The following is a 16,656-nucleotide window of genomic DNA, read 5'->3' as shown; positions in this document are numbered from 1 at the left end:
CTTGCCATCTCAAAAGCAGCAGGATGTGAAAGAAATGATTGTGTTAGTGGCTAATTTAGGATTGGATCGTGTGAAATGGGAAATCAATGATTAACTTTGAATTATGGGCAGTTTATAAGAAAGTTGCAGTGCGGCTGGGGTTTGCCTGAGGCACAGCCGCACTGACCAGGTAAGACTTTAGCTGTTTGTATCTGACTCGATCTTTCCTTTAAACTGAAAACCAGAAGCGAAGAGAGGCCTTAAGAACAGACAGAACTGTGACAGACCAAGAGAGGAGAGAAGGTGAACCAAGCTATGAATCCATCCTTCTGGCGTGGTCAAACAGTTACAATTATACCTCCTCGTCCATAAGAAAATCTTACTTGTGCTTCATTACAGTAAAAATATTTGGAATTCCAAATTGCAGAAACCTCAAGCTGGAAAATCTGGGAAATGTTTTTAGAATCTTTAAATGTGAAATTTTGAAATGCTTGCATGAGAAAAATGGCAAGATATTCCAAGTATCTTTCTTAAAGTTTACATGCGAGGGACAAATGTATTCCTTATTCTTTAGAGATTAGACCAGGTGTCTGAGGGATTACTGATTGCTCCCCATTGGGTTATGTGCATGACCGTCAACATTTTAAACAGAAAACTGCAGTTCAAGGTCACCCTGAATCTGTTGCATTCGCTTTCAAACTTTATTTTTACTGCGACATTAACTGAACGCAAAATATTGTTAAATGGGAATGAAATTTTATTGTCACTGGAATGTTGGGGGAAGGGGGAAAAGCAACTTGGGGGGAGAGAGAGAAAGAGAGCGAGAGACTGGCAGACCAAGGAGAGATAGAAAAAGAACATGCCTTGGAGAGGCAGATAGACAGAGAGGGGGAGACAATAAGAGAGAGACCATGGGGAGATGGAGACCAAGTATGTGTGTGTGAGAGAGAGAGAGAGACAGACAGATGGAGAGAGAAAGAGAAAGAAAGAGATAATGGAAAGAGAAAAACAGAGGGAAAGACAAAAAGGGAGAGAGAGACAAACAGGGAGAGGAAAAGAAGTTAGGAAGGAGAGAGAATCAGAGAGAGAGGAGAGAACAAGAGATAGACAGAGGGCAAAGAGCTGAGAAAAAAGAGAAACAGAGGAAAGGATAGAGACAGAACAATGGAGAGAAACAGAAACAGAGGCAGAAAGAGACCAAGAATGCTGGTTTGTGAAATTACAAATTAATAGAATTAAGTCATGGGTTAAAGCCACCTAAACAAGGTCATTACAAAAACACTTGTAAATGAGGAGACACGTGAATGCAGGTAGTTGCAGTCATTGAAAGGTCACCCTGTCTGTCTGATCTTGAAGCCGCCATTAAATTGGCTTTTAACTGTGGATTTTCTGGGGTTTTTTCCATGCTTCTGTTGGGGGGGTGGGGGAGTTCACTAACAGCTGATGTACTTGTGATCTACAGAATCTGAAGCAATGATTCTGATGGGATTTCTGCACATCAAAGAATTCAGCCAGGTAGGTAAATGCAACACTTGCCTCTCCTGAACTCTTCTCAAAACGATTCATTATTCGCGATAGGAAGCACCTTTGGCAGAATAAAATCACTTGCATCTACTCTCTTCATTTTGTTTCAATTCTCCTTCTCACTCTCTATTTCTTACTCTCATTTTCTCTCCTGCTCTCTTTTGTCCAGTTTACTTTTCATTTTTATTTCACTGTCACTCAATCTTTTCACTATAATCCTCCTTCTTCACTTTATTTTTCTCCACCTTTTCTTTGCCACTTCACATTCTCAACTTCCTTTCATCTCTCAGTTTCACTCTTTGCGTTTCTTACTCTTTTCTATTCCTTTTCATTTGCTTATTTCCCCCGAACTCACATTTACTTATTTCTTTGCCTTCTCTCCAAGGCATGTTCTTTTTCTATCTCTCCTTGGTCTGCCAGTCTCTCGCTCTCTTTCTCTCTCTCCCCCCATGTTGCTTTTCCCCCTTCCCCCACTCCTTCTGTTCCTGAGTTTTTTTGTCTTCCTCTGTCTATCTTCTCTTTCTCTCTAACCTCCATTTGCTCATACAGTGTTCAGAATCAGTCTTGGTCCTTATATCCTCCCCCTACAGTTGGAGATGCTATCTTTCTGATAAGGCATTAAACTGAACCCCACTCTGTCCTCTCAGGTGGAAGTCAAAGAAGTCAAAGGGTCAATATATATCCCTCAACCAACAATACTAAAGATTAGATGACCTGGTTATAATATCAACGGAGGTTATTGGATCTTTCTGTGCACAAATTGGCTGCCATGTTTCCTTACACTACAACCATGACTACCAAGCCTCTCATTGGCTATGAAGCATTTTGGGACATCCTGAGGTCATGAAAGACACTGTAAATGCAAATTATTTCTTTCACATTCCTGAAGGTTGGGAAAAGATGAGAAGTGGGGAAATCAAGTCCTGAGGGGAGTGCTCGGTGACAGAGCGAGCTCCAAGTGCTGGGTCTGTTATTCTCATCATCTTCAATTCTCCTTGTCTTATTCTTTTCTTCAGATCTCAATTCCTGTTTGGTTTCTTGGCAATTACCTTGAAATGGCAACTAGTTTATCCAGTGACCAGGTGATTGCCAGACACCAGGGAGACTCCATGTGGGATACTGTGTCTGTGACAGGTTCTCTGGTCTCAGGAGTGGTACAATGGGCCTGGACCGAAAGAGAGGGAGAATCTTTCACTTCCAATCGTCATCCACTGACCCTTTAATTAAAATAAACAGAAAATTCTAGAAATACTCAGCAGCTCTGGCAGGTCTGTATGGAGAGGAACAGAGTTAATTGGGCTGGATTTTAAGGGGCACCATATTCCCTGACCCCAACCCCCCAACTAAACAGTGGGTAGGGGCCAGCCCACCATAAAGCTGGCTGCCTCACAGCCACTTAACCCTCCATGGGACATTGACTGCCTAAGGTTGAGATTTCCGCCCCCATCAGGGAAGAAAGTCCCGCCTTAAAGAGCTACTGGTCAGCTCGATTGGCCAGCCACTCTGTTGCCCCAGCAGCGCCATGTTCGAGTGGTGGCCACTGCTGGGACTACAGGCAGTCCCCAGAGAAGAGGAGGTTATGGAGGCGGACTTCAAGGTAAGTCCAGGGTGTTGGTGAGGGCTGAGCGACTGACTCCAGTGAGGGGGCGAAGGGGGTGGGGGTCCAGATTTAAGAGGCCAGGGGAGAGGGTTAAAGGGGGTATGACTGGTGGGGGGAGGGTACCTCCGATGGGCACTGTGGACCCTCAAAGGAGGTTCCCCCCCCACTTGCCCAACACCAGGTGTGCAGTAAAAGTGGCTGGACTACCCGCTTGTCGTGTGCCCCCTGCTGTGGGTGAAATAGTGGCAGAGGCAGAATGAGGCACTTAAGCGGCCATTAGTTGGTCACTTAAGGACCTCAATAGTCCCAAGTGAGGGTGCGCTGCCTAACGCCTCCTCCGCCCATCGTAAAATGGGAGACAGGTCGGGGACGGTTAGGAAGTCACACGCTGCATTTAATGAGGACCCCCAACTTCAAACCCACCGGTGGGGGGGAGCATAAAATCCGACCTCTGGCCAGGACATTTCCGAGTGTTTGCAGCACCTGCTGTTTTCATTCCCGATTTCTGTATCATTTTACTTCTGCACAAGAGTTTCTGCTTCCTGAGCATCGGGTGATCCAGGTGCAAATCCCACTCATTTCGCAAAACGAACCTTTTGCTGAAATTTCTGCTCGGGCACATTCGCCAATCCATCATGAACCGGTGTAATCAGGCAGCTTTTTAAAATGTAATATTTTAAAAGAAATTAGCGTTAAAAATATTCCGTGATGTGTTCCAAGGGATCTAACTTGCTGAAGTTTCATTAATGCAGCTGAAAGCAGGTTTGACACCAGAAGTAAGCGTGTTTTAGTACTGGTGTTTAATCTGAGTGACCCGAACTTAAATCACCGAAAATGACTTCAAAAAAATCTGTCCGGAGCCACTTATAGAAGCAAAATGCTGCGGACGCTGGAAATCTGAAACAAAATCAGGAAATGCTGGAAATACTCAGCAGGTCAGGCAGCGTCTGCGGGGAGAAACAGGGTTAGTGGGCTGGACCTCACAGGTCACCTCTGGGCAGGGAAGCAGGTGGGTGGACCCCTCCAATAGGGGGGCCGTGCCATCGGCAGCACGCACAGTGCTGGCTTGCCCTGTCCCCTCGGTGACTTTATGAGCGGGTGTGGGGGGAGGCATCCGATAGATCGCCCACCCCTGGCCCCAACCGAGGTCCTTAAGTGGGCATTTAATGCCCAGTTAAGACCCTCATCCTATGCCTCTCTGATATAACAGGGCAGCTGGAGGGAGAAGCCTGCACTCAAAGTGTAGCTCAGCAGGTTTGACCCTTTGGGCTGTTGGTCAGCAAGAGGTGGGGCTGCAGGGGGCAGAGGTGGGGAGGGGAGGGGGGTACAGGGGCAGAGGGGGGGGAGGGGAGGGGGGGAGGGGGAGTTGGGGGTGGGGGAGGGGGAGGGGGGAGGGGGAGTGGGGGTACCTCTTTTCCAGGTCTCTATTGGAGGCCCCTTCCCACTGTTTTCCCTCTCTGCCCCACTCTCCCCCCGCCCCACCCCCCCAACCCCGCCCAACCTCCTGATTTGGGGAAGATTGTGTTGGAAAATGCCACGGAATTTTGTGGCCCCTTCCCGCCGGCGGGATTCCCCGTTCCCGCCAAAGCCAATGGGCTTTGAACGGCTCGCTGCGTTTCACGGCCCCGCCCACCCCTCCTCCGCTCCAGCGTTGGGTGGGGGGGGGCCTTAAAATCCCTCCCAGAGAGAGAGCAGCTTGAGGCTTTGCTGAAATCACTCACGGTGAAGAGTCATTCCAATGGGGAACAGGAGGTTTCTACAGGGGATTGGAAAACTGGAACTCTCTCCTCTCCCCGCAGGAAAGCAGTTGTGGCTGTGGGTCAACTGAAAATTTCAAAGCTAAGACTGATGGATTTCTGTTGGTTTGGGGTATTAAGGAAACCGAGGTGAGTTAAGATATTGATTAAGCATAATTTTTGAACAGCGGAACAGACTTGAGGGGCTGAATGGCTGCCTGCTGTTCCTATATTGTTATATCCACTGCTTGAATTTGTAGTGCATTGACAATCACATTCTATTAGCTTAGCCTGTCTCGCGAGTCTGATCAGTGAAGCATGTTGCAAAGCGATTTCCTCCCATTATGAAAACTGGTTCAGTGAATTCCAAACGCAGGAACACTGGGTTCCCAGCTTATAACCATACCTACTGAAGAAACTCCTGTGTTCAGTGACAGCCATGGACCAGTGGATATCACTCTCTTTTGAATCACATGGTCATGAGTTTAAACCCCAACATGAGAACCCTTTAACCCCTAATCCAGGCTGACACTCCCACTGTCAATGCCGGAGGTGCCAACTATCGGATGAGACATCAAACTGAGGGCTTGTGTACTCTCTCAAGTGGTTCTAAAAGATCCCGTGCCAATAGTTGAAAAAGTGAGAGTTCCTTGGCGTCAGTCCACCTCTGCTGGTGGGACAGGACATACCAGGGGATGGTGACAGTGGTGTCTGGGACATTATCTGGAAGGTATGAACCCATGAGGATAGCTACATCAGGCTGTTGCTTGACTAGTCAGTGAGACATCTCTCCCACTTTGGAGGACTTTGCAGGGTTGACAGGGCTGCAGTTGCCATTGGTCCTTCCAGTTTCATTACTTTTTTGTTTGGTGACTTTGTTGCAACTGAGTGGCCTGCATAGGCCATTTAAGAGTCAACCACATTGTGGGTCTGGAGTCACATATAGGCCAATCAACAATGGTCATCATTAGAGTTATAATTCCAGATTTTTATTGAATTCAAACCATCTGCCATGGGTGAGATTTGAACTCAGGTCCCCAGACCATTACCCTGGGTCTCTGGATTACTAGTCCAGCAACAATACCACTACGTCATCACCTCCCAGGCACTCCTTTTCTGCCACTGATCCCTGGGTCGACATACCTGACTCAAATTCACGGCCTCCTCCTGTCCCTGGCCATTGACCAACTCTAAACCACTTCTTCATTAAGGGGTTTGACTGCCTCCTGTGTCAACATGTCCAGGTAACATTCCGCCTTCCTAAGGCACTGCAATGTCTCCAACTATATTACCACCTCAATCGAACCTTGTTTTGTACACTTAATTAATTAAGGTTTTATGTCAATAATTCACTTTTATTTTAAACTAATGAATTTAACAAAAAGCAGCTCCTCCTTTCCCCTCTTCCACTTGCACCAAAGATTCAACTAACTGTTCTATGTTTTTTGTCTGTGTTATGATCTTTTAGTTTCTATGTACTCAATCAAAACCTTTCATAATCTTGAAATCTCTATTAAATCTCCTCTTAACCTTCTTGGCTCTAAGGAGAACAATCCCAGCTTCTCCAGTCTCTCCACGTTAACTGAAGTCCCTCAGTGCTGGTACATTCTGGTAAACCTCCTCTTGTTCCCGCTCCAAGATCTTCACATGCTTCCTACAGTGAACTGCCAGATCTGGATCCAATACTCCAGCTGGTTTTTTTTATAAGAGTTTAAGCATAAATTTCTTGCTTTTGTATTCTAAGGCTCTATTTGAAAGGTCGAGAAATAATTCTTAAAACATTTGCCTCTGAACAGGTTGTTGTTCTGTTGTCCACTCTCAGCACTCTGTCTGCAGCCAAGGTGGTGACAGTGCCGGAGAATTATGTTGGTGAATTTCCTTGGTACCTGACGAGGGTAAGACCCCAGGTTTAAAGATTAGTTATCAGAGACTTGAGTACAAAATCAAGATTGACCACTCAGTACAATACTGAGGGAGCACTGCACTGCCGGAGGGCCAGTACTGAGGGAGTGCTGCACTGCCGGAGGGCCAGTGCTGAGGGAGTGCTGCACTACCGGAGGGCCAGTGCTGAGGGAGTGCTGCACTGCCGGAGGTCAAGTACTGAGGGAGTGCTGCACTGCCGGAGGGCCAGTGCTGAGGGAGTGCTGCACTGCCGGAGGGCCAGTACTGAGGGAGTGCTGCACTGCCGGAGGGCCAGTACTGAGGGAGTGCTGTACTGCCATAGGGCCAGTACTGAGGGAGTGCTGTACTGCCATAGGGCCAGTACTGAGGGAGTGCTGCACTGCCGGAGGGCCAGTACTGAAGGAGTGCTGCACTGCCGTAGGGCCAGTACTGAGGGAGTGCTGCACTGCCGGAGGGCCAGTACTGAGGGAGTGCTGCACTGCCGGAGGGTCAGTACTGAGGGAGTGCTGCACTGTTGGAGGGTCAGTACTGAGGGAGTGCTGTACTGCCATAGGGCCAGTACTGAGGGAGTGCTGCACTGCCGGAGGGCCAGTACTGAGGGAGTGCTGTACTGCCATAGGGCCAGTACTGAGGGAGTGCTGTACTGCCATAGGGCCAGTACTGAGGGAGTGCTGCACTGCCGGAGGGCCAGTACTGAAGGAGTGCTGCACTGCCGTAGGGCCAGTACTGAGGGAGTGCTGCACTGCCGGAGGGCCAGTACTGAGGGAGTGCTGCACTGCCGGAGGGTCAGTACTGAGGGAGTGCTGCACTGCCGGAGGGCCAGTACTGAAGGAGTGCTGCACTGCCGTAGGGCCAGTACTGAGGGAGTGCTGCACTGCCGGAGGGCCAGTACTGAGGGAGTGCTGCACTGCCGGATGGTCAGTACTGAGGGAGTGCTGCACTGCCATAGGGCCAGTACTGAGGGAGTGCTGCACTGCCGGAGGGCCAGTACTGAGGGAGTGCTGCACTGCCGGAGGGCCAGTACTGAGGGAGTGCTGCACTGCCGGAGGGCCAGTACTGAGGGAGTGCTGCACTGCCGTAGGGCCAGTACTGAGGGAGTGCTGCACTGCCATAGGGCCAGTACTGAGGGAGTGCTGCACTGCCATAGGGCCAGTACTGAAGGAGTGCTGCACTGCCAGAGGGCCAGTACTGAGGGAGCGCTGCACTGCCAGAGGGCCAGTACTGAGGGAGTGCTGCACTGTCGGAGGGTCAATACTGAAGGAGTGCTGCACTGCTGGAGGGTCAGTACTGAGGGAGTGCTGCACTGTTGGAGGGTCAATACTGAAGGAGTGCTGCACTGCTGGAGGGTCAGTACTGAGGGAGTCCTGCACTGTCAGAGGGTCAGTACTGAGGGAGTGCTGCACTGTCAGAGGGTCAGTACTGAGGGAGTGCTGCACTGTTAGAGGGTCAGTTCTGAGGGAGTCCTGCACTGTCAGAGGGTCAGTACTGAGGGAGTGCTGCACTGTCAGAGGGTCAGTACTGAGGGTGTGCTGCCCTGTCGGATGTGCCACTTTTCGAACGAGATGTTAAAGAGGCTTCTATTGTCTTCTCAGGTGGTGTCATGATTCCCTGTCACCATTCGGAAAGATTCTCAGGGCCGATCTCTGGTGTCCTGGCCAATACTTATCCCCCAATCTGGTCATTATCACATAGCTGTTTGTGGGAGCTTACTGTGTACAAATTGGTTGCTGTATTTTCTACCTTTCAACAGTGACCACAGTACAGAAATGGGTGGGGGGAGTCGTGACTACAGGGTGGGGAGGGAGGGGGCGGTGTGTTGGGGGGCGAGGCTAAAATGACTATCAAGTTTCAGCGAACATTTCTAATTTCAGATTGATACAGATGCTATTGGCGAATTCAGGCTCACACTAGTCGATGATCACAATGGAACCTTTGGGATTGAAAACCGAGTTCTGCTTTTCACTCTCAAGTCTTTTGATCGGGAGGAGCGGTCCATGTATGAGCTGGAGGTATGTAAAAGTCAAGCTGAAGGTATGTGCTTGCAGAGCCAAGTCTCACAATCTGAAGCAAAGGACCCAAAACGCTGTGTTGGATAGCTGCTTACATCTGCAGCATCCATTCTGCTCCCACTGGGGAAGGGGAATGGGAAAATTAAAATGCTCTGTCGAGGTAGAGACAGATTCCACTTCCTCAATTTTTAAAAATTGCTTTGCTTGATTCTTCCTACCCACCCCTCCGCCTGCCCATTCAATACAGTAATTTGGAAAAAAAATGGCATGGAGCCTCCTCAATCCGGCATCATTTATTCTTTATTACAAGACGCGTTGCGCAAGTGCTGGAGCTCCTTTCTAGAGGGATAGAATTGAAAAGCAGGGAAGTTATGTTAAACTTGTTTAGAGCCTGCAGTAGTAGGGTGTCCAGGGCTGAAAGAGTTAATGTGTGGGACTGGAGAAACAGTACCGCCCACGTGATGATGTAAGAGAGTCACATGACTAGGAGCTGCGAAGATGAATGCTCATGGTTTAGACTGAGTAATACCTGTAGACTTGCGCATCGGTAAATAGTTGTGTTCACTCAATAAGCCAGTTCTTGTTCAGACAACTCAAAGTCTCCCCAGTCGTTCCTTAGCCAGATAAAGTCAACATGCAACATGGTGGCAGCAGTGAAGGACCCCAAAATCTCCAAAAAATCAACTTAAAAAAACGTTTTGCAAGTCTGACCTGAAAAAAAGGCACCAAAACCGAAGAGTTCAGGGAAATAGTTGAAAATTGCCAAAGAGAACTCCACGGAAGATGAGAGGCAAAGAAGAAATCAACTGTTCAGCTTACTAAAGGCTACGCCCTGGCGAGTGGCGGTCCATGAAAAAATCTCCATCCAGCAGCAAAGAACCTGCCGACGATGGAGGAAGGGTGAGCAAGCTTTGGAAAAGGCTTGAAAGTTTCAGATGAACAGTGTAGTGGGCAGGCAGTGCCGGGAGAATTAACAAGCACAGGTCAACACGCCCACAACCCGGGTCCCAGGTCAGCGCCGTTTCACATGGTGACCGATTCCCCAATGGGAGGGAAGCAGCGAACTGGCCTTAAACCTTACTTCGAATGATTATTTAGAAAATTGGGCAAAGTTTAGGAATGACGACCACAAAGGCTCAGCGACCACAGTGGGTATCATTAAAAGCCCGGACAGCGTGGGGAAACCCCATCATTGCAAGAGAAGTTCAAAAAGCGCAGGCAAACTGCCTAAGAGCTTCAGACAGCTATGGATTCTAAATTCACCTTGCCAGACCAATTTGGGCATATGGAAGGGCCAGGTCAGACATAGATCGGGGTTTTCCAATCCCACCCACTGGCAGAATCTTTCGGTCCCGCCGAAGTCAATGGACTTTTTGCTGGCTCACTGAATCCACCCTGGCAGAGGCCAGAAAATCCCAACCATAAAATTGGACACTACGGAGGAAGTGGTTTTTAAGATTCAGAATTGCATCCAGATTAAACAGTAAGTCAGAGGCTGAACAGGTCAATACGTTGTTATATTCTGTCGGAGCAATTGCTGATGATCTGATAGCAAGACAGGGCATTAATGAAACATCATACAGATTTGAGGAGGTCTTAAAAGCTTTTTGACAATTATTTTAACCTATGAAGTAACAAGATATCAGAAAGAGCCAAGTTTAACAAAGGAGTCCAGAAACCTGGTGAACCAGTAGATACCCTTATCAATGGCCTATATCTGGCTGAAGGATGTGAATATGGTGATCTTAAACCTGATCTTATAAGAAACCGCATCATAGTTGGGGTAACTGATGACACCCTTTCTGATCGACTGCAATCCAAAGGAGACTTAACTTTGAAGAAGGAGATACAGTTAGTCAGATAATCAGAGGTCTGTCAGCAAAATAGAGCCAGCCTAAGAAGGGGAGACAAACCATGGTTCAGAAAACCCCCAATGACTGTACAGCTTATTAAACAAAAAAATGCCAAAGACACCCTGGTGCAAGAAAGACCCCTTATGAAGCAAAACCTCAAGATGGCAGTAAACCATGGCAGCGCTGTGCCACCCAGAAGCCCCACAGGCGTGATCAGTGTCCTGCAAACAGTGCAGAATACATTAATTGTAAGAGGTTGGGACACTTTGGAAAAATGTGCAGAACTAAAACCTCTAAAACACAGAGGTTAACGAGAGAATCTTTGCACACAAGGCCATCAATGAAATGGAGAAATCTCAACAAGAAGAGGAACAACAAAACTTCCCAGGCAAGATCAAAGACCCAAGATATACATTCAGGAATGTGGACCCCATTCCACCATGAATCCATCCACCAAATGTGGTAGCCCAGGATGCGAGCAGTCAAACAAACCCAGAACCAGAGGCAGAACTGAGCCAGGTGAGGTCCACCTCTTCCACGTTGGGAGACACTGATCCTCCTGCTACACCAGGGTTCCTGGAATTTGAGGGAAAGCAGGATGTTGATCAAGTGCCTTCCTCATGGTTTCCTGTCCTGCCTAAACAATTAGTTCCGGAGGCAAAAATCCAGGATTCCCCAAAACCTCACAAACTGGAGGTGACAAGGAGTTATCGTTCCAGGAGTAAAGAAAGGCAGATGGAACCATCAAAAGGAACCAGGGTTAACTCAACAAACAAAGATAGGGAACATAGTGAACACTGAGAAAGGGATGAACCCACAAAATCCGACCATGAGAGAGAAACAATGCACCGAGAGACGTATAACAGCAAGGAGAGGGGGGAAGAGGATCAAATCTAGATCCAAATGAGAGAACCTTCCGTTATGCATTTTTAAAATTCATTCACGGGATGTGGGCTTCGCTGGCTGGGCCAGCATTTATTGCCCATCCCTAGTTGCCTTTGAGAAGGTGGTGGTGAGCTGCCTTCCTGAACCGCTGCAGTTCATGTGGTGTAGGTACACCCACCGTGCTGTTAGGGAGGGAGTTCCAGGATTTTGACCCAGCGACAGTGAAGGAACGGCGATATATTTCCAAGTCAGGATGGTGAGTGACTTGGAGGGGAACTTCCAGGTGGTGGTGTTCCCATCTATCTGCTGCCCTTGTCCTTCTAGATGGTAGTGGTCGTGGGTTTGGAAGGTGGGAGAACATTTGAGAGAACAAGATGTTGAGAGTCAAACTGATAATGCACCAGACACTGCAAAGACCAACCAAGGCAAAGCAAAGAGTCCAAGGGGAAATCATCGATCCTGCAAGCCTCACAAAGACATGATCAGGGAGGGTTGTGAAACCTCCAGACTGATTAAACCTATGGAGTCAGAGACTTTGGGAGAGAGGGGGTAGTATGTAAAGGTAAAGGTAAAATATATCTCGAAAAAGACTTGGGAGTGATGTAGTATCAGGATGTTCAGGGCTGAAAGAGTTAATGTGTGGGACTGAAGAAACAATATCACCCACATGGCTACAACAGCAGGTCCGAGGCTGGAATCCTGTGGTGAATATCTCACCGCCTGACTCAACAAGGCCTGTCCACATTCTACAAGGCAAAGGTCAGGAGTGTGATGGAATACTCCCCACTTGCCTGGATGAGTGCAGTTCCCACAACACTCAAGAAGCTCAACACCATCCAGGACAAAGCAGCCCACTTGATTGGCACCACATCCACAAGCATTCACTCCCTCCACCACCAATGCACAGTAGCAGCAGTGTGCACCATCTACAAGACACACTGCAGGAATTCACCAAGTCTCCTTAGACAGCACCTTCCAAACCCACAATCACTACCATCTAGAAGGACAAGGGCGGCAGACACATGGGAACACCACCACCTGGAAGCTCCCCTCCAAGTCACTCACCATCCTGACTTGGAAATATATCACTGTTCCTTCGCTGTCGCTGGGTCAAAATCCTGGAACTCCCTCCCTAACAGCACTGTGGGTGTACCTACACCACATGGACTACAGCAGTTCAAGGCAGCTCACCACCAACTTCTCAAGGGCAACTAAGGATGGGCAATAAATGCTGGCTTAGCCAGCGACGCCCACATTCCATGAATGAATTAAAAATGTAAGAGAGAGCCACATGACTAGGAGTCTCGAAGGAGAATGCTCATAACTTAGACAGAGTAGTACCTGCAGTCTTGTACATCTGGAAATAGTAATGGGCTTGCAATAAACCAGTTATTGTTCAGACGTATCGATGTTTCTGCAACCATTCTTTAGCCAGACAAATCCAGCATATAACGAACAGAAGCTTGGATAGAGCACACTTAGAGTACAGTGTACAAAATGTGGAATTTGCTACCACATGGAGTAGTTGGGGCGAAAAGCATAGGTGCATTTAAGGGGAAGCTAGATAAGTACATGAGAGAGAAAGGAATAGAAGGATATGTGATAGGATGAGATGAAATAGGGTGGGAAGAGGCTTGGTGAAACTAAAATGCCAGCATGGACCAGTTGGGCTGAATGGCCTGTTTCTGTGTTGTAAATTCCATTGAATTCCTTGCTGCATGCATTTAGGCAAGCTCTACTCCCCACTAACCCAACTCAGAATTTGTAGCAGTTCTATTTTACTGTCACACACCAGAGGTTGACATATCACATTGTTTAGTGTTACGATCCCAGCTGATGTTACCATTGGAGAAGTCAGATCCCTGGGTGGAACCTGGCTTGATAGATCCTAACTTTTATTTTTTGTTTGGAAACGTGGAGGGCGGTTACTGAACAGAGTCACAGGAGTCAGCTGATGAACTTTTAATAAAAGAATAAAACATTTATTAAACAAGAAAAGATGAACTATATTACAATACTCCTTCACCCACAACTATACCTTACAGATATATACAGATTCATAAGGATGACACAATTTACAAAAGCTATCTTATACTCTAATGTTCACAGTAAGTACACAATCCATGTAAACCAATAGGCGACCTGTGGTCACACACATCACACTCTGAAACCAAGTGACAGTTGCCACCCCAAACAGATGCTATGGATCCCTCGTCAACTCCCCCCAGATGCTTGTCACACTGTGAGCCAACCGGTATCACTGAACTCCGTCTTTCACACAAGGGTTTCCAATCTCCGTTCTCCAAGAACCCGCTTTGGAATCTTCTCCCAAACCGACGCTTTCTCTCAGATGCCTTCCACAAGGGTCCACCTCCAGGGTTTCAAACTCTCCTTCCGATGTTCCTTTCCCCTGGATCACCATGTGCATTCAAACTTCCTTCCACACACTCTCTCTCAAATGCTCAGCCATGCCAACCGAGCACCACTGCTTCACATGCCCATAGTAAAGACTTACAGACCTTTGGCTGTCTCCTTGGATCTTCTGGCTTCTCACAAGCCTATTTTGCTTTAAATCTGCTTCCTGCAGCTTTCTCCCTTTAAACTTGGAGCCTTTCTCTGCTCCTCACTCTTAACTTCACTCAACAGGACCTTTTCCTGATCCTGTTCTTTCCTTTTGACTAGAAAGTCTTCTTTTTCTGTTCTTTGGGGAAACCTACTTCCTGCAGTTCCCTCCTGTCCACCTTCTCCTGGCTTCAACTTTTAGTTTGGCACTTTCTATCTGTCCCTCTCCTATGCTGGAACTCCTTTCAGCCTTAGAGCACACCGACCAACTAAACTCAAACTGCTTTTCTGTTCCTCTCTGTATCTCTGTATGGGCCTCTTGTTGCTGGGCAACAGCCCAGATTTTCTACCTTGTGTTTGTTTTAAGAGTCGTAAACCTCATTAAAATGAAGGCATCTTTTAAAGTGAAACTAAAGCTCAAGTTCTCCCTTTCTTAACACAACAATACAGAAATACAAATTAAACTTAAACTTAAAGCTAAAACTCATTCCTTACATTCACAAATACAAATATAGCTTACTTAAGCGATCTCTAGTCCCTAACATTGGACAGTGGTTTACAGCACCAAAAGATCGGATATTATCTGTAAGTACACTGGACAGAGTAGTGTGGGTGGTTCTCCCTCATTCATTTCTCTTTTACTCGCTGTCCAGTTTCGATAGTGAGGCAGGGTTCATCCAATATTCGCTCTCCACACCTTTCATTAGAAATTCACCCTTCCTTATACCCCATTTCAATACCCCACAGCCTGATAATTCCCATCACTCTTTCTCCTGCTTTGCTGTGCCTCTCTGTATGTACACTTTTCATGCTTCCCTAATCCTGAGGACACATCTTACTTGGGCACCCTGTTTTCCTTCTCCTTTTGTGCCTAGTGATTTTAGCTGCCACTCAGATCACAAACGTGACTGGACAATGGGTTTTTAATATTTGAGCTTCAGGCAGCCAGTTTATATTCTAAAAAGTCCCTTAAACAGCTTCATTTTTAAAATTATGTAGGTCATCATATCAGTGCAAATATAAGACAAATGCTAGTTAAACGAGTAAAAGGATCATTTGTGAGAAAATCAATCCATGATAACCTTACACCAGGAAATTGGAAACTCACACAAGGGCTAATGTTGGGTTACCCCTTATCTCATTTAAGCTGAAACCACTTTTCTGTTGCCTTTGGTAGTTGCAGTCACCCCACACTCTGAGACAGTTATGTACAAGCATATATACAGAGGAACTAGGAGCAGGAGTAGGCTGTTTGGTCCTTTGACCCTACTCCGCCATTCAATAAGATCATGGCTGGCCTTACTGTAACCTCACGCCTACCCTCCGATAACCCTTCTCCCCCTTGTTTATCAAGAATCTATCTACCTCTGCCTTGAAAACATTCAAAGACTCTGCTCCCACAACGTTCACACCACTTGTGATGTTTCTTTTACTCTCAGTAATGTACAAAGGCAGGAGGATCATGGGATCAATACAGTGGGAGGCCATTTGGCCTGTTATGCCTGTGCTGGCCCTTTGCTCGAGCTACCCGCTCCCTTACTCTTTCCCCATAGCCCAGCACTTCTTTCTCTTTCAAGTATTTACAAAAAGTATATTTGAAAGTCCCTATTAAATCTGCTTCTATTGTCCTTCGGGCAGTGCATTCCAGATTACAACACACTGCATAAAAAATGTTTTCTCATGTTAACCCTGGTTCTTTTTCCAGTTGTCCTAAATCTGTCTCTTCTGATTACTGACCTTTCTGCCACTAGGAACAGTTTCTCTTTATTTACATTTATGAAAACCATTCAGGGCTTTGAACACCTCTCTCAATCGCCCCTTAAGCTTTTCTGCTGTAAGAAGATCCTAACAGGCTGTATCCTGAAGTTGCAAAAGGTGCTATTTAAAAATGTTTTTTTCATTCTGTTTCTCTTGTGTCCTAGGTGAATGTTACAGATGCTGAGGGGAGACAACTTGATGACCTCGTTTCTATTACAATCGTTGTCATTGACAGGAATGACAATGGTCCAGAGTTTGAACAGGAGATATTTTTAGCAAGTGTCCACCAGGGAGCACATCCAGGTAACCTAAACACAAGCCCCAGGGAAAAAAAGTAATGCAGATTCTGGAAATCTGAAACAAAAATAAAAACAGATACTGCTTGAAATGGTCACAAGTCGGAGCGCATCAGTTTACAGAACTGAAAACTCTTGACTTTTCTGCCATTTCTGCCTGACTCATCAGTCAATCACTTGATTAATCCAAACAACTAACTTGCGGGCCAATGAACATAACAATGCAAACTGGCTATTCCACCAACCTAGCCAACCAACTATTCAACTGAAATAGCAAGCAACCCCTCCCAACCAGTCAATGAACGGACCTAATTAATTGTCCCAAGCAGCCAAACTCTCAAACTTGCTCAACCAGTAACAAGGTGGGGTGAGGTGAGGTGAGAGTGACTGCCCTCAACATCAAGGGCATTTGACTGAATGTGGCATCAAGGAGCCCTAGAAAACTGGAGTCAATGGAAATCAGAGGGAAAACTCTTCGCTGGTTAGAGTCATACCCAACACAAAGGAAGATGGTTGTGGTTGTTGGAGGTCAATCATCTCAGCTCCAGGACA

General features: G+C 46.9%; 1 protein-coding gene across 1 annotated transcript in view; it reads left to right on the top strand.

Moving 5' to 3' along the window:
- cdh16 (cadherin 16, KSP-cadherin) overlaps nucleotides 1-16,656 on the top strand; it is a 65,879-nt gene continuing 49,223 nt past the window's right edge. The window contains exons 1-5 of the mRNA XM_078544672.1: nucleotides 1-169; nucleotides 1,442-1,494; nucleotides 6,636-6,734; nucleotides 8,613-8,750; nucleotides 15,973-16,111. Coding sequence (XP_078400798.1) covers nucleotides 1,453-1,494; nucleotides 6,636-6,734; nucleotides 8,613-8,750; nucleotides 15,973-16,111 — 418 coding nt within the window. The 5' untranslated portion in view covers nucleotides 1-169; nucleotides 1,442-1,452. The remainder of the gene's footprint in view (nucleotides 170-1,441; nucleotides 1,495-6,635; nucleotides 6,735-8,612; nucleotides 8,751-15,972; nucleotides 16,112-16,656) is intronic.

This window comes from Cetorhinus maximus, chromosome 6 (genome assembly GCF_964194155.1).
Source record: "Cetorhinus maximus chromosome 6, sCetMax3.hap1.1, whole genome shotgun sequence".
In the NCBI taxonomy this organism is placed as follows: Eukaryota; Metazoa; Chordata; class Chondrichthyes; order Lamniformes; family Cetorhinidae; genus Cetorhinus; species Cetorhinus maximus.
This window is presented reverse-complemented; position numbering and strand designations above follow the sequence as displayed.